Genomic DNA, 23,311 nt, shown 5'->3' with positions numbered 1-23,311 from the left:
GGTGGGGACCAGGGGCTTGAACCTGGATCCCTGCATACTGTAATGCGAGCACTTAACCAGGGGCATCACCGCCCAGCCCCTCTAGCCCCAATTTGAACTAGTAAGACACAAGAATCTATTAAATTCCAGATACCCCACCCCCCACACCCTGCAACTTAACTATCACATTCTTGAACTTCACCAGAAATTATTTGAAAGATTTGTTTGAAATAGCCGAGTCATTAGATCAAAATTAAACCTTTGTGGTTATAGAATTATAGCACTCTTGCAGAAACAGACCCAAAAAAAGAGCAATCCATAGCTAGTTTCCATTTATCACAGGCATATCTCAAAGTTCTCAAGCTCAATTCTATTTCAGCTGTTATAAGAGTTGATGTTCATCAGATATTCATATGGAAGAGTTTTATAATGAATGTCTGTGAGAGTTCTGCTTGAATACAATAAGGATTGGTCTTTATTTGTGCAGTCCTAGGCTTTTTGGCATACTCTTAACCGTGCGTGTTGTCGATTGTCAGTTGCTTGACTTCGGCAGACTAGTCCAGGACCACAGTCACACCGCTGGAAGATTTCTGGAGCTTGGGTGTTATCTTTATGTCCTCTCCTAGAGCAGACCTGTCCCTCCAGTAGGACAGGTTTACACATTTTAGTCCAAAAATGACGGGCACAGCAAAGTCCAGGTCCGCAGTCAAAAGTTCTAAGACAGCTTTCTCCCTCTTGTCCTGTAATAAGATGAATATGTATTTCAATGGGAAGAGTGGCTTGGTGAAAGTGCTACTGGTATAAAGGCATGGGACAGAAGACTAAAGGTCAGAAAGAGAACATGAGAAACAACATGCAGCTCTCCCAGAGCTAGAGCTGTACTAAAAGCAGTAGAAGTGTGGGGTAAGGGGCCGTAGAATAATGGTTATAATCCCAGGTTCAATCCCCGAAACCACCATTGGCCAGAGCTGAGCAGTGCCCTGGTCTCTGTCCTTGTATCTTTCTCCCTCTCAATGTAATACATCAAGTACGGGAGTCGGGAGTAGCGCAGCGGGTTAAGCACACGTGGCAGCAAAGCTCAAGGACCGGTGTCAGGATCCCAGTTCGAGCCCCCCAGCTCCCCACCTGCAGGGGAATCGCTCCACAAGCGGTGAAGTAGGTCTGTAGGTGTCTTTCTCTCCCCCTCTGTCTTCCCCTCCTCTCTCCATTTCTCTCTGTCCTATCTAACAACAATAAAAAAAAAAACAGGGCCGGAGAAGTAGACAGCATAATGGTTAATGGTTATGTAAACAGACTCTCATGCCTGAGGCTCCAGAGTCCCAGGTTCAATCCCCCATACCACAAGCTAGAGCTGAACAGTTCTCTGGTTAAAAAAAAAAAACAAGGGCAACAAAAGGGAAAATAAACATAAAAAAACATTTTAAAAAGGGAGTTGGGCGGTAGCGAAGTGTGTTAAACGCATGTGGCACATAGCGCAAGGGCTGGTGTAAGGATCCCGATTGGATCCCCTGGCTCCCCATCTGCAGGGGAGTCGCTTCATAGGCGGTGAAGCAGGTCTACAGGTGTCTTTCTCTCTCCCTCTCTGTCTTCCCCTCCTTTCTCCATTTCTCTCTGTCCTATCCAACAACGACAACAAGAAGAATAACTACAACAATAAAACAACAAGGGCAACAAAAGGGAGTAAATAAATTTTTTAAAAATATTTTTAAAAATGCATAAAGTACATTTAAAAACAATAATAAATGGAAATTTTGGCCCTACCTAATAAGATTGACTGTTTTATAAAGTTACAAACATTTATCAAAAAAAAATGGAATTTCCAGTCTTGAGAAATAAATATCATTCATTAGTATCTTATACAATGAAATTTATACTATTCCTATGACACTATTACAAGAAGGCCAGTTAAACTGAAGACACAATATCCAGTTCACCACCTTCAAGCATTCTATTTTATATAACTACAGTTTTGTGAAAAGCTTGACCTCAGTGGTGTTTGTATTTCATACATAGAGGACATATTCTTTTTCTTTTTTCTTTTTTTTTTCTTATTTATTTATTGGGGGTTGTTTTACAGTCAACAGTAAATACAATAGTTTGTATATGCATTACATTTCCCAGTTTTCCACATAACAACAGAACCCCCACTAAGTCTTCTTCCATCATGGTCCAGGACCTGAACCCTGGCCCCCCACACATGCACACACCCCAGAGTTTTGTTTTTTTTTAAATATTTATTCCCTTTTGTTGCCCTTGTTTTATTGTTGTAGTTATTATTGTCATCATTGTTGGATAGGGCAGAGAGAAATGGAGAGAGATGGGAAGGCAGAGAGGAGAGAAAGACAGACACCTGCAGACCTGCTTCACCGCTTGTGAAGCGAATCCCCTGCAGGTGGGGAGCCAGGGGCTGGAACCAGGATCGCTGGTCCTTGCGCTTTGCTGCAATACCGCCGGACTCCCCATCCCAGAGTTTTTTTTACTTTAGTGCAATACACCAACTTCAGTCAAAGTTCTGCTTAGTGTTTTCCCTTCTGATCTTGTTTTTCAACTTCTGCCTATGAGTGAGATTGTCCCATATTCATCCATCTGTTTCTGACTTACATAGAGAAAAAAATATTAATGCATCTGTTTTCATCTTTATTTTGTAGGATTTTGTTATCTTGAGTGTCTAGAGAGGAATTCTGCCATTTGTTAAATTGCGCAGTGTGAAAAAGTGTGCAAAATTAAATGATCTTTTATTTGCTTGTTTGTTTTACTTCAGTCCACTATTAGGGTTGTTCACTGTGCTCTTGGCCTACTGACTACTGTACTTTGCCCCTTCTGTGGTATCTAGCTACTTATGGAAAGCAATTAAAAAACAGAATGTGTAGGGGGAGTCGGGCTGTAGCGCAGCGGGTTAAGCGCAGGTGGCGCAAAGCACAAGGACCGGCATAAGGATCCCGGTTCGAACCCCGGCTCCCCACCTGCAGGGGAGTCAGTTCACAGGCAGTGAAGCAGGTCTGCAGGTGTCTATCTTTCTCTCCCCCTCTCTGTCTTCCCCTCCTCTCTCCATTTCTCTCTGTCCTATCCATCAACGACAACAAGAAGAATAACTACAATAATAAAACAACAAGGGCAACAAAAGGGAATAAATAAATAAATATTAAAAAAAAAACAGAATGTGGTTCTGATTTGCTTCTGGGTTGAAGAAGAATAGTCTGTGTGTATTATTTTTAAATTTGTTTTCAAATATATTTATCAATGAGAGAGAGAGAATGTGTTTATTAGTGAAGGGGGGGGAGAGAGGAAGAAAGTACCTGAGTATCACTTTGGCACATGGAATGCTGAGACTTGAACCTGAGACTTGATGCTTGTAAATAAAATACCTGTCAGCTGTACTACTTCCTGGGCTGCTTGCTATTCTCTCTCTCTCTCTCTCTCTATCTCTTTCTCTATCTCTCTCTCTTTATCTCTCTCTCTTTCCACTAAGATGTTGATTTTTGTGTTTTTATTTTCTCTCAATCAGAGCACCACTCAGTTCTGACTAATTTTGGTGCTGGGGACCAAATCTTCAGTCTCTTCTTTAGAGCCTAGCAGAAGGTCCTACCCCCACCCCAGTTTATTGGCTTACAAAACAGCTGTTGACACACAGATGAGATACATCAGAATGCTTATCTTACCCTTAGTGCCTTGCGGTTTCTTAATGTTTGGCTTCCTCTTGAGGTTGCTTTCCTCAACTGGATGCTCAGATGTTCCTTTTGTGTCTATACCATCTTTGTCATCAAGCTGCCTTTCCAGTACTGGGGTTGCTTCTTCCATTGCTGTGCAGACATCTATGAGACAAGCAGGAGTAATGAAATGAATGGACTTCAGGATATAGAATCATAGATACACTAGTGATCATATTCACACAGTTGGGGAGTACCCCTTCTTCAGTTTATATGGCTTTCTAGACTTCTAGATATATCCACTAAGTATTTACATGCTCACACCTGGCAAAAAGGTAGTTTAGTAATTGATGGAATCACAGGAAAAATTTAAAAATTTCAACTTGAACCATTCCTTTTAAAATCATCATCTCCAAGTTGCTGCTAGCCCCAGGTGTTGTTAGGGGGCCAGGCAGTGCTGCCCCAGGTAGGGTACACATGTTACGAAGACCTGGGATCAAGCCCCAGGTCCCCAGCTGTAGGCAGGAAGCTTCATGGGCAGTGGACCAATACTATACGTGTCTCTCTCTCTCTTTTTTTTTTTTCCCTCCAGGGTTATCACTGGGCTTGGTAACTGCTATGTAAATTCACTGCTCTGAGGGCTATTTTTTCCCTTTTGTTCCCCTTGTTGTTTATCGTTGTTGTTATTGCTGTCATTGTTGTTGGGTAGGACAGAGAAATCAAGAAAGGAGGGGAAGACAGAAGGGGAAAGAGAAAGAAACCTTCAAACCTGCTTCACTGCATGTGAAGCAATGTCCCCCTCCCACAGTGGGGTGTCAGGGGCTCGAACCGGGATCCTTACGCTGGTCCTTGCTCTTGCAACTTGTGTACTTAACCCAGTACACCACCACCCGGCACCTTCTTGTCTCTATTTTTATAGATATTTTCTATTATATTTTATTTTTATTTATTGAATGGAGACAGAGCTAAAGGGGAAATAGGGAGAGGGAGAGAGAGAGAGAGAGGCCTGCAACACTGTTTCACCTCTCATGAAGCTTTCCCTCTGTAGATGAGAACCAGGGGCTTGAACATGAGTCTTTACACACTGTAAGGTGTGCTCAACCAGATGCACGACCACCTGACTCCACTCTCCCTATTTCTATCAGAAAAAAACGAGAATATATATATATTGCCAGGAATGGTAGAAATATGCAGGCACCAAATCCCAGCAACAATCCTAGTCCCCAGCTCTTTCTTTTCTGGGGACTGGGCAGTAGCGCAGCAGATTAAGCGCACACAAAGCAGCTTGGAATCCCAGTTAGAGGCCCCAGCTCCCCACCTGCAGCGGGGTCACTTCACAAGCGGTGAAGCAGGTCTGCAGGTGTGTCTTTCTCTCCCCCTCCTCTCTTCATTTCTCTCTGTCCTATCCAACAACATCAGCAATAACAATAATAACAACAAGGGCAACAAAAATGTTGGAGGGGGGAATGACCTCCAGGAATAGTGGATTCACAGTGCAGGCACCAAGCCCCAGCAATAACCCTGGAGGCAAAAAAAAAAAAAAAGGCAAAGCTGCATAAATTTGCTTTAAGCATGAATCCAAGAAACCTGGATAGGTGATCTCGGCATATTCGAATTTCTGAGATTCAGATGCTGGCTTCACTTTTGAAATCCCTGTTCACTGGCATCAAACAGTTTTGCAAGGGTTTGTGGTAGCTTACCATTCAAGCAAAGCGCTCCTCGACAGCACATGGCATTTCGCTGACACCTCCTCCGAAGTCCACGGCATGTAGCACAGAATGGCTTTTCATCCTGGGGTGTGAGGCAGTATTTTCTGGTATTGCAGTCCTTATCAGACAAGCACTGGGACCCCTGTGGAAGGAGACTTGTCGTTAGACTTGTCGTCATGGCATCCAGCGAGATCAAGGCTGACTTTTGAATTCATGGCAAAAGGTGAACTGGAATTTAATTTTCTACCAATCTATGAAAATAGAAGATAATTTTCCTACTTGTCTTTTTTTTTTTCCCCTTTTGTTGCCCTTGTTGTTTTATTGTTGTTCTTGATGTCATCGCTGTTGGTTAGGACAGAGAGAAATGGAGAGAGGAGAGGAAGACAGAGAAGGGGAGAGAAAGACAGACACCTGCAGACCTGCTTCACCGCCTGTGAAGCGACTCCCCTGCAGGTGGGGAGCTGGGGGCTTGAACCAGGATCCTTATGTCGGTCCTTGAACTTTGCACCATGTATGCTTAACCCACTGCGCTACGGCCCTACTTCCCTTTTCTTAAGATTTTTAACTGCTTGATTTATTTTTTATTACTTGTATTTATTTGATAGAGACAGCCAGAAGTTGAGAGGAAAGGGAGACAGGGAGAGAGACAGAGAGACACTACAGCACTGCTTCACCATTTGCAAAACTTTCCTCCTGCAGGTGGGGACTGGGGGCTTGAACCCTAGGGGAGTCGCTTCACAGGCGGTGAAGCAGGTCTGCAGGTGTCTATCTTTCTCTCCCCCTCTGTCTTCCCCTCCTCTCTCCATTTCTCTCTGTCCTGTCCAACAATGATGACATCAATAAAAACAATAATAACTACAGTAAAAAACAAAAAATGGAATAAATACTTTAAAAAATATTAAGAAAAAAAACAGGAAAGAAAAAATAGTCACTGAGAAAAGTGGAGTTGTCACATAGATACCAATTCCTAGCAGTATCCCGTGTGGGGGGCAGGGGGTGGGGATTGTGGCTAGACAGTGCACCTTGAACGTTTATATTCCAATTCCCAGACCAACAAGATCTCTCACTTGGATAGTGTGCCTGCTTAGTCATATGCACAACCCAGGGTAAAGCCAGGTCCCCACTGGAGGAAGCTTTGGTGGTGTAATGTCATTTCTTTCTCCCTCTGTCTCTATCTAAAGAAGTGAGTTCCAGGTGGTGAGTCCCCAGCAGTGACAATACAAAATAAATTCCAGTTTCCATATTTCTGTATTTCCTGACAGTACGACCTGGGTCAAACTCCTCAAAGTCTCTGAGTCTCATCTGCTGTCACTTGTAATTAGGAAGCATGATTCTAGTCTCAAGTTGTGAAGAAGATTAAGTGAGGTATTATGTATTAAAGAACGAACAGCAGGTGGAATTTTCTGGCTGATTAATAGCTGTGTGTCTTGAAAAAAAATTTTGTGAATGTAATATGTCAACACTCAGGTGACAGAATTCTGCCAGCGTGCCTCCCCACTTCCTACTTCAATCCCATTCACCTTGAAATATAATATTCCAGACATTAATCTGCAGAACTTCCAGCCCAAATCCAGCAGCCCCCAACCACCAACTAAGCACAATAGCGCCCCTACCTCCCCAGCTGCACTTTACCTTTCGAACCCCCTGCAGATCCGAGGAGCTCTTGATGTTGTTGAAGTCCAAAACCAGAGCTCCCAAGGGCGTACATAGCCAGCTGAGCCCCAGCAGAACTGTCACCACCATCTTCGATCCAATCGGATCGATCGCAAGGGCTCCCTCCTCTGTCCTTTCAGCGCCCCCCTGTGCCCACAGAATCCCGCTGCTCTAAAACAACCCTTGACGCGGCGTTTAGCCAAAAAGGAAACTTAGCAAGTTGCCTACAGCTGCTTTTTCTGAAAGAGAAGCAAGTCTTCTGTCTGCAAGGTGTGTGAGACAGGATGAGCACCGTCTTGGCCAGCAGGTTTCTCCTGAAAGGATTTATAGCCAAATGCTTCCCCCCCCCCCCCCCCCCCCCCCGCCTCTCTCTCTCTCTGTGTCTTTCTCTCCTCCTCCCTCTTTCCTCATTTCCTTCCTGCTTACCCCACACAGGCTTCAACAAATCCCTGCAAATCTGTTTGATCAATAGTTCAAAACAAGGACTCAATAGAGGCAGGGCCACAGCGGCTTCTCCTCCAGGGGCTGAATCCCTCTTAATTATTGCATATCAAAGTTTAGTTCAAAGGGCTCGCAGAAGCGCAGGATGTCTGAATCAAAGCGAGCTCTGATAATCACCTGCATTTCCTACCTTCAATAATCCTTTGCGGGTGGTGGGGAGTCTGTTCTAAGATCTGTTTTCACAGCTAATTGTGCTCAAAGAAAGAATGAATCATATTGGCCACTGTGCCACAGAGGATGCCAGAAACTAATGAGTTACAAAGTATACTCGAGAAGGTTCAGACTGTATTTCAGATAGTGAAGACAGATAGAAGAGAGAAAACTGCCTCTGATTAGCTCTGGCATCCAGATGTAACAATCCCAATAGCTTAAAAGCCTGGAACATAATGGCACCTGCTCTGACTCAATGTCATTTGGAAGATGGTTCTCCTTCAAGTGGAAATTGACCTGTTTGAAGTGAGGATTAATTAATTAAGAAAATAATCGGGTTTCAAAAAATTCAATTTTTAAAGATTTGCTTATGAGAGAGAAAGAGAGAGACAGAGACAGAGAGAGAGAGACAGAAATCAGAGCAGCTCCCAGCACTGGTATATGATGACACTGGGGATGGAACCTAGGACCTCTGGGGCCACAAACATACAAGTCTGATGTGCTACTGCTGCACATTCTACTGGCTCAAAATTTCTCTCCCTCCAATTCATTTTTCCCCTCCCTCCTTTTCCTCCTCCTCTTTTTATTTGGGGGGAGGGGCTTACACACTTTTTAGTCATTTAAGATTAATTTATAAAATTACTTAACATAGCAGGGGTATAATTCCGTACTTCCCATCACCAGAGTTCTGTGTCCTCATTCCCTCCACTGGAAACTGCAGTAGTTCTCCCAAGGCCACAGATATGGATTGACTATTATTTCCATTAAAAAAGTATTTGTGGGGGGGCTGCCCTTTTTCTTTCTTTCTTTTTTTTTAAATATTTATTTATTTATTTCCTTTTTGTTGACCTTGTTTTTATTATTGTTGTAGTTATTATTGTTATTGTTATTGAGGTTGTCGTTGTTGGATAGAACAGAGAGAAATGGAGAGAGGAGGGGAAGACAGAGAGGGGAGAGAAAGATAGACACCTGCAGACCTGCTTCACCCCCTGTGAAGCGACTCCCCTGCAGGTGGGGAGCCAGGGGCTAGAACCGGGATCCTTATGCTGCTCCTTGAGCTTTGTGCCACGTGCGCTTAACCCACTGCGCCACCGCCCGACTCCCCTTTATTTCTTTTTTATGGTGCTGTCTTCTCTTCCTTTCTATTTTTTTTAATTTATTTTATTTTATTTATTCCCTTTTGTTCCCCTTGTTGTTTTATTGTTGTAGTTATTATTGATGTCGTTGTTGTTGGATAGGACAGAGAGAAATGGAGAGAGGAGGGGAAGACAGAGAGGGGAGAGAAAGATAGACACCTGCAGACCTGCTTCACCGCCTGTGAAGCGACTCCCCTGCAGGTGGGGAGCCAGGGGCTCGAACCGGGATCCTTTGCCGCTCCTTGAGCTTTGTGCCACGTGCGCTTAACCCACTGCGCCACCGCCCGACTCCCCTTTATTTCTTTTTTATGGTGCTGTCTTCTCTTCCTTTCTATTTTTTTTAAAATTTATTTTATTTATTTATTCCCTTTTGTTCCCCTTGTTGTTTTATTGTTGTAGTTATTATTGATGTCGTTGTTGTTGGATAGGACAGAGAGAAATGGAGAGAGGAGGGGAAGACAGAGAGGGGGAGAGAAAGACAGATACCTGCAGACCTGCTTCACCGCCTGTGAAGCGACTCCCCTGCAGGTGGGGAGCCGGGGGCTCGAACCGGGATCCTGACGCCAGTCCTTGAGCTTAGCGCCACCTGCGCTTAACCCGCTGTGCTACAGCCCGACTCCCCTCTTCCTTTCTAAGTCACACCTACACCTATTACTATTCCCAAGTGTCCGTCCTTTGTTCCTCTTTTCTCTCAAGTTCCTGATGGAATTGGGATTCAGAGTCCTCCGCTCATCTCTGCTAATATTTCTTCCCTTCTGGGAGCATGAACCAAAACTGTTTATGGGGAGCAGGAGGTGGGAGTTCTGGCTTCTGTAATTCCATCTCCACTGGACTTGGATGTTGGCAGGTCAACTCATACCCCCAGCCTGTTTCTATCTTTCCTTAGTGAGGCAGGGCTCTTGTGAGGTAAGACTTTGAGACAACATTGGTGAGGTCGTCAGCCCAGGGAATTCAGGATGGAATCCTAATAGCATCTGCAACTTGGTGATGAAAAGTGGTATGATACAAAGCAAGACAAAATATTTAATAAACAGGAACCAAAAAGAAAAAAATAGAGTGAATGGAAAAAAAGGATTTTAGGGTGGAAAGAAGCTAGGAGGTCTAGTTTAGGTATAGTCCTAAGAGCCCATGACTTTAGTTAATTTTTATTTGAGTTTGATAGCTAACATACAGGTGGACTAGAAGTATTGTCTAGGAAGATGGCATCAGAGTTGAGAATAGAACTAGAAAGCTGGATTAAGGTAGAGGATAATTTCCAAAATTGAATAAAATATATAAATACAATGAACTGTTTACCACATCAGTCTGTGTTAAATATTTAGCACAAAAGACTGTATAACCTCCTAGTCGCTGTCAGCCTGAGCTTGCAGCCCATAGGTCACAACTGGAGACATTCTAGGTTGCAATCATTTCAGGACAGAGTAGGGATGCATTGGATCGACCTTCTCATGGTGCATCCCGTGAGTACCCATTCATTGGGGAAACTGACGATCCTTCCTAGCCGACTGAATCCACATGGATCCCAGTCACTTTCAAAGCCAGCAACAAGCAGCTCTTGACAGCTTTCAACCTGACCTGTTGACTGGCTGCGGAAGAAGGGCAAACACTAGAAGAAGAAGAAGAACAGAGTAGGATGACCCAGCCTCCCTTCGGAAAGCAAGGCATTGCTACTTATAGAGAGGTCCTCAAAAGGACATAGCCAACTTCATCTCTTTTTTCTCCTTCTTCTCCTCTTGTGAAAGCAGGACCTTGTGCATATGTGACCCTAGGCCACTTTTTCATCCAGGAAAGGAGACACTATAATACAAGAGCTTTCTCTGATGCCTTGGCACTCCCATATGGTAAAGGGCTTGAATCTGGACTGTGTACCTGGCAAGGCACATCTCCTATCTAGTGAGCTATCTTTTGCCACCCCACCTCATTTTTATAATAGAAACAAACACAGAAAAATCCACTCTGTGCAGTTTTATATAATCCAACAGGAAGCTTTTATAAGCAATGTATCTAATTTGTGTTTCCTTTTGTTAATCTGACCCCAGCAAAACAGGTCTGCAAATCTCTGATTGATCTCAGATGAAATTACATTCATTTTCAGTTTTTCTTGCTTGATTTTGTAGAAACCTCTCCTTTACCTTTCTTTCCTGTCTGATTTCCCCCCCTCAGACCCTGCCCCCAACTAGCCAGATTATTAGGAAAGTTATATGGTTTAAACATGTAATTATGCCTATTCATGTATTCTAAGGGCAAAATGGACCTACCTATACTGGGTTAAAAAATATTATTTTTTTCTTCCTTTCTTGTTTTCATTGTTCTTCATGTAGATGCATCCCAGTGCTTTAAATGTGAAGTGCTGTTTACAAGCTAAAATTTTTCAGGCCTGCAAGATAGCTTACCTGGAGAGTGCATCTGCTTTGTAAAGTACAGGACCTTGATTCAGCCTCATCCCCCACTCTACCAGAGAAAACTTCAGTGCTATAATATCTTTCCCTCTCTTTCTGTTTCTTTTTTTTAAGTGTACAAGTTTTTTAAAATATTTATTTATTCCCTTTTGTTGCCCTTGTTGTTTTATTGTTGTAGCTATTATTGTTGTTGTCGTCGTTGTTGGATAGGACAGAGAGAGAGAGAGAGAAATGGAGAGAGGAGGGGAAGACAGAGAGGGGAAGAGAAAGATAGACACCTGCAGACCTGCTTCACCGCTTGTGAAGTGACACCCCTGCAGGTGAGGAGCCGGGGGCTCGAACCGGGATCCTTACGCCAGTCCTTGCTCTTTGCACCACCTGCACTTAACCAGCTGTGCTACCACCCAACTCCCTCTTTCTCTGTTTCTTTCTCTCTATATCTGGGAAATAACAAATACAGTGAGGGAGTCAGGCGGGTAGCGCAGCAGGTTAAGCGCACGTGGCACAAAGCGCAAGGACTGATTTAAGCATCCCGGTTCGCGCCCTCAGATCCCCACCTTCAGGAGAGTCTCTTCACAGGTGGTGAAGCAGGTCTGCAGGTGTCTATCTTTCTCTCCCCCTCTCTGTCTTCCCCTCCTCTCTCCATTTCTCTCTGTCCTATCCAACAACAACGACATAAATAACTACAACAATAATAACTACAACAACAATAAAAAACAACAAGGGCAACAAAAGGGAAAATAAATTTAAAAAAAAATTTTTAAATACAGTGAAAATTAAGGTTTTAATTTTAAAAGTTAAAAAAAATAATAATAATTTCCAGACCACAAGTGGCCATCTTAGTGTGGCTAAGTCTTTCTCCAAAATGATCTACCATCAGACCAGTGAAATGCTGTAACAGGAACATTCCTCACCCCCCAAGCTGAGGCAAGTTCTGTGACACCTCCTCCCAGCTGGCTTCCCGTGCTGGGTCTGCCCCTCCTCCAGTGCAGGAGGACTTCTTCCACGTCTACATTTTTTTTTTTTTCACTTAAACTGACAACATCAAACACCCTTTGATAATATGATAAGCCTGGTGACGAGGTATGTTACCTTATTTATTTTGAAGTCGGACAATTATGACCAAGGATAAAGGAGAGAGCCCCAGGCAAGCTTCTCCGCTGGGTTTTTCTGCTTCCTGTGACTACACTAAAGACAGGATCTGGGGCACCCGGGGCCTCTGGGGATACACACAGACAAAAGAACCGCCAGATCCTGTAACAGCACCACCTTCTGAGGAGGTAGCAGAATCTGTGGCTGGGAACCAGGAAGAAAAGATTAAAAGCGGCCCTGGCCCCTGAAGTTTCAATATTGAGTTAGCAGACATATATGTAGAGATAATTCTGATATTCTGCCAAGCACCGAGATTAAGATATAAACAGGAGCTGGGGGGGGGGGGTCACATGTGAATAGATTGACTTGGGGGCACAGAATAAATCTTCAGCAGAGGGAATATTGGATATGGGCTTTGTGGGATCAGTAGGAGACATAGAGGATGAGCTTAACTCAGGGGCAGTGGCAGGGAGGCGGATTTCAGTTGGGGGGGGCAGATGAAAAAGTCTTGGAAGCTAAAAGATCTGTGAGGCAACTGTTAAAGCACAGGAAAAAAACAAGATTTTATTTCTGACCATAAGACCTTACACCTGGGAGTCGGCGGTAGCACAGCGGGTCAAAGGCCATGTGGCGCAAAGCACAAAGACTGGCAAGGATCCCGGTTCGAGCCCACTGCTCCCCAGCTACAGAGGAGTCGCTCGCTTCACAGGTGGTGAAGCAGGTCTGCAGGTGTCTTTCTCTCCCCCCTCTGTCTTCCCCACCTCTCTCCATTTCTCTCTGTCCTATCCAACAATAATGCCATCAACAACAATAATAATAACTACAACAACAATGAAAAACAACAAGAGCAACAAAAAGGGAAAAAAATATATATATATATACATATCCTTACACCTGTATAATTCCACTGCTCCTGACAGACTTTTGCTTTTTTCTTTTTTTAAAAAAAAAAAGAAAAGAGAAAGAAAGAAAGAGGATTAACCTCCATATTTTGGGGGTGCAGGATTCTGTGGACTAGACGGTAGATCCTGCAGAGTTCCAAGCAGGACATGGGACATAGCTGGACCACAGTCTCGGCATCTACAAAAGTGTGGCCCTCTGAGTTATATTCCACTGATTTTTCTCTCCAGCCTGGTTCCCCCATCTCCCCAGCCCCTACCACTGAGCTCCCCTCCCCCACTCTACCAGCATCATCTGCTTATCACATTTGATAAAGTTCTCATTGTTGGGTCCAGGCCCATGAGGAGCTAGGTTCAAGCCCCCAGTTCCAACTTTCAGGGGTTAGGGGTACTTCATGAGTGGTGGAGCAATACTGCAGGTGCCTATCTTTCTCTCTCTCTCTTTCTCTCTCTCTCTCTCCCTTCTTCTCCTGTCTGTAAAAGGAAGAAAGAAAAAAGAAATGACCATCAGGATCAATGGAATTGTCATGCAGGCATCAAGTCCCAGTGATAACTCTGGTGGCAAAAGAAAACAAATAAACAAAAATCCTCTAATTGCCTGTTTTTTTGTTCAAGCAGATGATCATCTATGTGCACACAGTGCCGGAGTATACTTTTTTAAAGCTAGAGACAGAGATGGAGAGATAGACAGACAGACAGACAGACAGATAGATAAACAGACATGATATGGCAGGCCACAGTACTGAAGATTTCTTCAATGTACTAGGGGCCAGCTCCAACCTGGGTTATGCACATGGCAAATCAGTGCACTATCCAAATGGGCTCCTTTCTTTTTCTTTTTCTTTTTCTTTTTCTTTTTCTTTTTCTTTTTCTTTTTCTAATAACGATTTTCTAGGGGCCAGATGGTTGAACACACACATTACAATACGAAGACCCAGGTTCAACCTCCTGGTCCCCACCTACAGAGCAGAAGATTTACATCAGTGGAGCAATGCTGCATATGTCTTTCTGTCTCTTTCTATCTCCCTCTTCTCTCTCAGTTTCTCTGTCTTTATCCAAAATGAGTAAATAAAAACAGAGAAATAAATTTTTTAAATAAATACACTTTTAAATATTTATTTATTTACTATGAATAGAGACAGAGAAATTGAGAGGAGTTGGGGAGATAGAGAGGGAAAGAGAAAGACATCTGCAGCTCTGTTTTACCAATCATGAAGTTTCCCCCCCTACAGATGGGGGCCAGAGGCCAGCAGCTTGACCCCAAGTCCTTATGTACTGTAACATGTGTGCTCTACTAGGTGCACCATCTCCCTACGCTGTGAGCTACTTTCTATCTATCCATCATATCCTCTTTTTTTTTAAGAGAAGATATCTTTCTTAAATATATGTATTTATTATTGCATAGAGACAGAGGAAAATTGAGAAGGTCGGGGGAGATAGGGAGGAGAGAGACAGAGAAACACCTGAAGCCCAGTTTCACTATTTGTGAATCTTTCCCCCTGCAAGTGGGGACCAGGGGCTAGAACCTGGGTCCTTGCACACTGTAATGTGAGTGCTTAACCAGGTATGCCACTACCTGGCCCCTCATCATTATGTGCTTTATGTGATTGATGAGTACATGAATAAACGGACCTATAATTAACTTCTTTGTGACTCTGGGCAAGTCCCTTAACTTTCTCAGCTTTGATATCCCTAGCAGTCCAGCAGGTACCAGCTCCCTTGGCATAGTTACAGTTTAAGGGTTCACTGTGTCAATTCATAGGCAAGACTTAGTGCAGTCACAGGCACTCATGAAACTCCAAACGGACCTCTTCTGGGCCAGAACTATCTACCATCACATAAATGTCAGTACTGAGCACAACACAGGCTCTCAATAAATGCTTATTTCATCCAGTGCATGGCAGAGAAATCGCACTAACCGGAGGTCTCATCTACCAAGACTGCTTAGAAGTTTTCAGGGTCAGCAAAATCACTCACTTGGAAAGTGAACTGCATTGCCATGTTGTTTAAGCCTGGCCCTCATTGCATTGAAGGAAGTTTTGGTGCTGTGGTCTCTCTCTCTCTCTCTCTCACACACTCTCTCTCTCTCTCTCTCTCTCTCAGTAGTGCAACCTAGAAAGTGCTTATGTTACTATGAAATTACCTGTGAGGAAGGGAAGATTCACGAGTGGTAAAGTAGGGCTGCAGGTGTCTCATTCTCTCTCCTGGACTATTTCCTCCTCCTCTCTTAATTTCTCTCTATCTTATCAAAAAAAACAAAGAGAAAGAGAAAAAGGAAGGAAGAAAGAAGAAAATAAAGAAAAAAGAAAAAAGGAAGGGAGGAAGGAAGGAAGAAAGAGAAAGAAAGAAAGAAAGAAAGAAAGAAAGAAGGAAAGAAAGAAAGAAAGAAAGAAAGAAAGAAAGGAAGGAAGGAAGGAAGGAAGGAGAAAGAATGAGGTCAAGTGGTCACTTGGAGAAGTGGATTAATCATGCAAGCATTGAACCACAGTGATAATGCTGGTGACGATAATATTCAATAATAATAAATAAGTTTCCTGAAAAGCTAGAGGAATTGGAAGAAAGGAGATATGTGGAAACCCTCATTACAGAAAATGACTTTTGGTGCATCTGCAAACCAGCCAAGGCTGCCAGCTGGTAATAACTGCAGCATTCTTCAGTGCTGGATGTCAACGACTAAAACCAGATGCCGCAGTGGGAGCACTTCCTGGCGGGAAGCCATGTCTCAATTGTCCAGGGGTTACAGATGATGGAGCAGAAGAGGATGACAGAGAGATGTAGCAAGTAGCCAGAGGAAGCTTTTTTAAAAGATTCTGTTTGATGGGCTGATGAAATAGCTCACTTGGATAGTGCACTGTTTTGCTATGTGACCCAGGTTCCAGGTCAGCCCTCACCACATTGAAAGAAGCTTTGGTTCGAGCCCCCGGCTCCCCACCTGCAGGGGAGTCACTTCACAGGCAGTGAAGCAGGTCTGCAGGTGTTTGTCTTTCTCTCCCCCTCTCTGTCTTCCCCTCCTCTCTCCATTTCTCTCTGTCCTATCCAACAATGACATCAATAATAACTACAACAATAAAACAACAAGGTCAACAAGAGGGAATAAATAAATAAATAAATATTAAAAAGATCTTTAAAAAAAGAAAGAAAGAAGCTTTGGTGCGATGGTGGAGTGGTACTTTTCTACTTCTTCTTCTTCTTCTTCTTCTTCTTCTTCTTCTTCTTCTCCTTCTCCTTCTCCTCCTTCTCCTTCTCCTTCTTGCTCTTCTTCTTTTCCTCTTCTTCTTCTGTTCTTCTTCTTCTTCTACTTCATCTTCTTCTTCCTCTTCTTCTGTTCTTCCTCCTCTCTCTCTCTCTCTCTCTCTCTCTCTCTCTCACACACACACACACACACCACACACTTAATTTCTGGGAGGGGGGGGGAAACGTTTACCACACATATGAAGCCCTAGCAAAGCCCTGGCATGATGTTGCTTAAAAATGGACCTACTTTTACTTAAGTGCAATACACCAACTCCAGTCCAAGTTCTGCTTTGTGTTTTCCCTTCTTTTCTTGTTTTTCAACTTCTGACTATGAGTACTATCATCTCATACTCTTCCTTCTCTTTCTGGCTGATCTTACTTAACATGATTCATTCAAGCTCCATCCAAGATGAGGTGAAGAAGGCGAGTTCACCGTTTTTAATAGCTGAGTAGTATTCCATTGTACTGTATATATACCACAACTTTCTCAGCCACTCATCTGTTATTGGATATCTAGGTTGCTTCCAGGTTTTGGCTATTATAAATTGTGCTACATAGGTATGTATACACACTTCTTTTTGGGTGTATTTGGTTCCTCAGGATATATCTACATGAGTGGGGGGGGAGATAACATAATTGTTATGCAAAGAGTCTTTCCTGCCTGAGGCTCTAAAGTCCCAGGTTCAGTCCCACCATAAGCCAGAGCTTAGCAACACTCTGGTAAAAAAAAAAAAAAAAGTAAATTATATATATCCCAGAGAGGAATTGCAGGGTCATAGGGTAGGTCCACTTATAGCCTTCTGAGAGTTCTCCAGACTGCTCTCCACAGGGGTTGGATCCATTTGCATTCCCACCAGCAGTGCAGGAGGGTTCCTTTGACCCCACAACTTCTCCAGCATTTGTTGCTGCTATCTTTTCTTTTTTTTTTTAAATATTTATTTTATTTATTTATTCCCTTTTGTTGCCCTTGTTGTTTTATTGTTGTAGTTATTATTGTTGTTGTCGTTGTTGGATAGGACAGAGAGAAATGGAGAGGGGAGGGGAAGACAGAGAGGAGGAGAGAAAGATAGACACCTGCAGACCTGCTTCACCTCCTGTGAAGCGACTCCCCTGCAGGTGGGGAGCCGGGGTTCGAACCGGGATCCTTATGCCGGTCCTTGTGCTTTGCGCCACCTGCGCTTAACCCACTGCGCTACAGCCCGACTCCCGCTGCTACCTTTTCTGATGCATGACACTCTCATAGGAGTGACGTGGTATCCCAGCATCGCATGTGCCAGAGTGATGCTCTGGTTCTCTCTCTCAATAAATAAATAAAACAAGGCTAGAGGAGATATCTTAATGTTTATTCAAAAAAATTTTCATGCCTGAGACTCCAGAGTCCCACACCACCATAAACCAGACCTTAGCAGTGCTCTGGTAAAGAAAAAGATCTTGATGGGTATGACTTTGTAAATTAGCTGCCTCCTCACCTAAGCATTAGTCCCTATTCCTGGGTATTCTCCACATTTATCTTTTTTTTTAACTATTAAAAATATTTTGTTTATTGTTGTTAAAATTCGTAAGCTCTTGCCGGCCGGTCTAGCTTCATGGTGGGTAACAGAGACACGGAGACAACGGCTGGGCAGGGAAGCTGTATTTCTTTATTCAGGAACAACGATTCATAAACTAAGACAAACTAATCACCAAACAGAACTCTGCTGTCTCTTTGCGGTGGCGCAAGCACTCTCCCTTACTCTCGAACTCAGGAACCCTCCAACTCTGGAACTCTGTCACTCTGGAACTCTCGTACTCAGGAACCCTCTGAAACTCTCAAACTCAGGAACCCTCTGTCGGGGTTCCTTGGGGCGGGGCCAAGCAGGCCCTTGAAATTAACTGGACTGATCCAATTCTCTTGGCGGGGGAGGGCTAGAACAAACCAATGTAAAGCATACGACAGTTTATCCTAATTTAATGAGAAAGAGATATTCCAAGAAAGAGAGAGACAGACAGACAGACAGACAGACCAGAGCACTGTTCAGCTCTGGCTTATGGTGGTACTGGGGATTGAACCTAGAGCTTGGAGGCTCAGCTGTGAGAGTATTTTGCATAACCATTATGCTATCTCCCTCACCCTCCACATTTGTCTTGATCTGTTGAGTCTGCCCTAACAAAATTACATCCAGACTACACAGTTTATACATCACAGAAATGTATATTTACTACAGCAGAGGCTAAGGTGAGGTCCTGTGTCTGCTGACAGTCTAACACCAGATCAGAGACAACTGTCTCTTCTCTGTGTCTCCACACGATGGAAGACAAAACAGCCTCCCCAGGGTCTCTTTCATAAGGACACTAACCTACTCAAGAGCTCTCTAAACACTAAAGATCTAACTCTCCCATAAGGGTTCTAAACATCCAAGATATCCCAAAGATCTTATCTCCTAGTGTCACTCCACTGGGCATTAGGATTTCAACATGTGAATTTGGAGTGAGGAGAGACACAGACTATCAGACCATTTTCCTCTGTACTGTGCAGTTGTTGGCATCCTTATGCCTCACAAAAAATTGAGTAGCAGCTGGGAAGACAGCATAGTGGCACAGAGCAAAGAAGGAGAGGACAACATAGGAGGACAGAAACCTTGAAAACTGAGTGCGGTCCAATATCTTTCTCCTTCTTTCCTGGTGCTAAGGCTTTGTGACTGTATAATTCCACCATTCTCGGTGAACTCTTTAGTTTTTTCCCTTTACATTTCAGCCAGAGACAGAACTGGAGACAGAAAGAGGAGAGACACCACAGCACCGGTCCGCCTTTCATGAAGCTTCCCCTGGTGCTGTGTATGGTGCCCCCATACAGTGCCGTAGCTGGAATTCAGGTCTCGTGTATCATAAACTGTGCACTCTACCAGGTGAGCTATCTCCCAGCTCTGGGGCCCAGTCCTTGTTCTCCTTTTCCCGATGAATGTTTGAAGATATTCACCATCTTCCTTTTACACTTCGATCTCCCTTGTTCTTACCTCAATTGCTTCTCCTTTGGCACACTTCTCTTCATTATCAATTGCATCCTCTTCTCTTTGTATCTGCAGAGCTACCTGCCATGGATCCCTTGTTCTTATTTATTTATTTATTTATTTATTTATTTATTTTTGCCTCCAGGGTTATTGCTGGGGCTCAGTGCCTGCACCATGCATCCACTGCTCCTGGAGGCCATTTTTGCCCCCCCTTTGGTTGCCCTTGTTGTTGTAGCGTTGTTGTGGTTATTATTGTTGTTGATGATGTTGTTCGTTGTTGGCTAGGACAGAGACAAATGGATAGAGGAGGGAAAGACAGAGAGAGGGAGAGAAAAACAGACACCTGCAGACCTGCTTCACCGCCCGTGAAGCAATTCCCCTGCAGGTGGGGAGCCGGGGCTCAAACCAGGGTCCTTACGCGGGTTCTTGTGCTTTGCACCCCGTGCACTTAACCTACTGCCCTACCGCCTGACCCCCTTTTTCTTCTTTTTTAAATGTAGTGTATGGAGTTTTGTTTTTTAATAGATCACTTTAGTGGGAAGAAATATTGATTTACAAGGATGTTGTCACAGGTGTACACTTTCACATCTTCTCATGAAAGGTGTCAGCACAAACACCCTCCACCAACCTGTTCTCTTCCTCCTTTTTGAGTTCCATTGTATTCAGAGACCTCCAAACCTGCCTAGAATACTGACACTCGGGGGAGGAAATGGGCCTCTATGGTGAGTATGGCTATTAATGCTGTACTGTGCAACTAACAGTTGTAGCGAAAGGGGCCAGAAGCTAGCTCACATGGTAGAGCGCTCATTACCATGTACAAGGACCTGAATCTAAACTCCCAGGCCCCTCTTGCAGGGAGAAAGCTTCATAAGCAGTGAAGCCGTGTTACTGGTGTCTCCACTTTGTTCTCTCTTTTTTGCCTTCTCTCTCTGAAAGACAGAAAGAAAAGGCCGCTGGAAACAGTGGAGTTGTGCAGGTACTGAGCCTTAGTGATAATCCTGGTGGCCAAAAGAAAGAAAGAAGAAAAGAAAGTTTCAATGAGCTGAGAGTTTAATACTCTTCTAGTCGAGATGAGGGTGGGGTGGGGGAGAGGGAAAGAGACTTATTTATTAAAAGGAGGGAGCAGATCAAAGGAAAGAGACCCAAAGCATCACTCTGGCATATGCTATGCTGGAGATCAAACTCAAGACCCCATATTTTCAAGTCTCTGGTCATTGTGCCTTTCATATTCTTACACTGCAAGCTTTAAATATCATTACCATAACAACTACCACAAAGAGGTAACTAGATGAGGTAAAGAATGTACTAAGTAGGGGAGTGGTAGCACAGCAGGGTAAGCGCAAGGACCAGCATAAAGATCCCAGTTCAAGCCCCCCCCACCTGCAGGGGTGTCACTTCACAGGCAGTGAAGCATGTCTGCAGGTGTCTATCTTTCTCTCCCCTTCTCTGTCTTCCCCTCCTCTCTCCATTTCTCTCTGTCCTAACAATGCCAACATCAATAACAACAATATCCATAACAACAATAAAAAAATAAGGGCAACAAAAGGGAAAATAAATAAATATATAAAAAAAAGAATGTACTAAGTAGCCTTATTGTGGTAAACATTTTACCACATATATGTTCCTATCAAATCACATAGTGGCCAGAGTTATGGTACAGTGGATACAGTGCCGGACTTTCAAGCTTGAGGTCCTGAATTCTGTTCCCAGCAATGGGTGTGTTAAGAGTGATGCTCTGACTCTCTCTCCTCCTCTATCATTAAGGAATAAATAAATATCTTAGGATGCTGGGCAGTGGGGCATCCAGTTGAACATACACATTACCATGAACAAGGACCTAGGTTCAAACCCCCAGTCCTCACCTATAGGGGACAAGCTTCATGAGTGGTAAAGCAGTAATGCAGGTGTCTCTCTCTGTCTCTCCCTCCTTCTATCTCCCCCATCCTTCTCAATATTTCTCTCTATATATAAAAAAAAAGGTAGGAGATGATTGCTGAGAATCATGGATTCATCTTAAAGGCAAGCCCCAGGTAATAACCTTGTGGCAATAAAACAAATTTAAAAGCTGGAAAAAAATTACATCATGACATTGTATGCTTTTGTTTTTTTATGATTTTTTTTAAATTTATTTATTTAAGAAAGGATAAATTAACAAAACCATAGGGTAGGAGGGGTACAACTCCACACATTTCCCACCACCCAATCTCCATATCCCACCCCCTCCCCTGATAGCTTTCCCATTCTCTATCCCTCTGGGAGTATGGACCCAGGGTCACTGTGGGTTGCAGAAGGTGGAAGGTCTGGCTTCTGACATTGTATTCTTTTGAAAGTACACAATACTCTCTGCCAACTACATAAAGCTAGAGGTGAGAGGAAGAATTGCTGCATCTGGACTCTGCATTGCCGTGCTCTGGAATCTTCTAATAGAGGTGAGCGTTTGCTCATCCTGAATTGCCCTAGGTAGGGGGGTTGTCTAGGGACCTCACCTAATTGCAACATCCATTACAGTTACCACAGCGTGTGCTTGAGAATCCAATGCTTTATGCACTGCACTACCTCCTGGGTCACTGGGATGTTGCTTACTAATGAAGACTTGCCTTTAGGGTGAGACTTCCTCCAGTTACTGCATCTTCCCGGAGGCCATGTTGTGTCTGACTAAGCAGGTGTTTGTCATCTGGCCTTCTTCGTCTTAGCTTCCCACCCTTGTGTGTCTACACTTCTGCAGAACTTTGCCAAAGAAAGCTATCTGTGACTTCAGTAGTTTTCTTTGGCAAAGCAGAACCACTTAAGTCCTCTGGCTAGACTCCATTTGACCAGAAGTTTACTTCTGAGTAACCTCATTTCAAAACGAAGACATTGGGATTCATAGAGGTCAAGTAACGGGGTTGGTGGATTGAAGGCCCAACATTAGAACTGAAGTATTTTTGGGTCCTCAAATTTAATCTTTCCACTATACAGCACCACACAGCTCACTAACTGAAGTCCACTTCAAAATATGCCAAATTGCTTGAAATATAGTTATATGTTCATTAGTAAGCAATATCACAGTGTCCCAGGGGGTAGTGCAGTGCATAAAGCATTGGATTCTCAAACACTAAGTCCTAAGTTCAGTCCTTGGCAGCACAAGTGCCAGAGTGGTACTCTGGGAGACCAGCTGGTGGCACACTTGGTAGAGTTCACGTCTTACAGTGTTCAGGGACCCAAGTTTGAGCTCTCACTGTCCACTCACAGGGAGGAAGCTTCACAAGCAGTGAAGTAGTGCTATAGATCTCTATATCTCTACCTCCCCCTTCTCTCAAGTTTCTCTCTACCCAAAAAAAAAAAAACAGTGATGCTCTAGTCCTCCTCCTTCTCTCCTCCCATCTCTCTCACTAGTAAATAAAATCTAATCGCACAAAGAATACTGCTTGTTACTATTTTTGGATTGCATACAACATTGGGAGTATTCCTTCATTTTTTTTTCCCCTACCAGAGCACTGCTCAGCTCTGGCTTATGGTGGTGTGGGGGATTGAACCTGGGACCTCAGAGACTCAGACATGAGAGTTTTTTGTATAAACATCATGTGATCTCTTCCCTAGAAGTATTCATTCTTATTTAAAATATCCCTTGTGGGGGGTCCGGTGGTAGTGCAGCGGGTTAAGCGCACATGCAGTGAAGTGCAAGGACCAGCATAAGGATCCCAGTTTGAGCCCCCAGCTCCCCACCTGCAGGGGAGTCGCTTCACAGGCAGTGAAGCAGGTCTGCAGGTGTCTATCTTTCTCTCCCCCTCTCTGTCTTCCCTTCCTCTCTCCATTTCTCTCTGTCCTATCCAACAACGAGATCATCAATAACAATAACAACTACAACAATTAAAAACAAGGGCAACAAAAGGGAAAATAATAATAATTTAAAAAAAGATCCCTTCTGTAAATGTGTCTATAGTTC

General features: G+C 43.7%; 1 protein-coding gene across 1 annotated transcript; it reads right to left on the bottom strand.

Annotated features, from left to right (window-relative positions):
* Positions 1 to 204: 204 nt before the first annotated feature.
* On the bottom strand, positions 205 to 7,301 carry DKK4 (dickkopf WNT signaling pathway inhibitor 4). Its single transcript, XM_007522781.2, has 4 exons — positions 6,968 to 7,301; positions 5,327 to 5,477; positions 3,639 to 3,791; positions 205 to 719 (listed from the first exon to the last, which is right to left on the bottom strand). Exons 1-4 carry the CDS (start codon positions 7,076 to 7,078, stop codon positions 469 to 471), a joined length of 666 nt encoding a protein of 221 aa, XP_007522843.1. The 5' UTR covers positions 7,079 to 7,301; the 3' UTR covers positions 205 to 468.
* Positions 7,302 to 23,311: the final 16,010 nt, after the last annotated feature.

This window comes from Erinaceus europaeus, chromosome 2 (genome assembly GCF_950295315.1).
Source record: "Erinaceus europaeus chromosome 2, mEriEur2.1, whole genome shotgun sequence".
In the NCBI taxonomy this organism is placed as follows: Eukaryota; Metazoa; Chordata; class Mammalia; order Eulipotyphla; family Erinaceidae; genus Erinaceus; species Erinaceus europaeus.
This window is presented reverse-complemented; position numbering and strand designations above follow the sequence as displayed.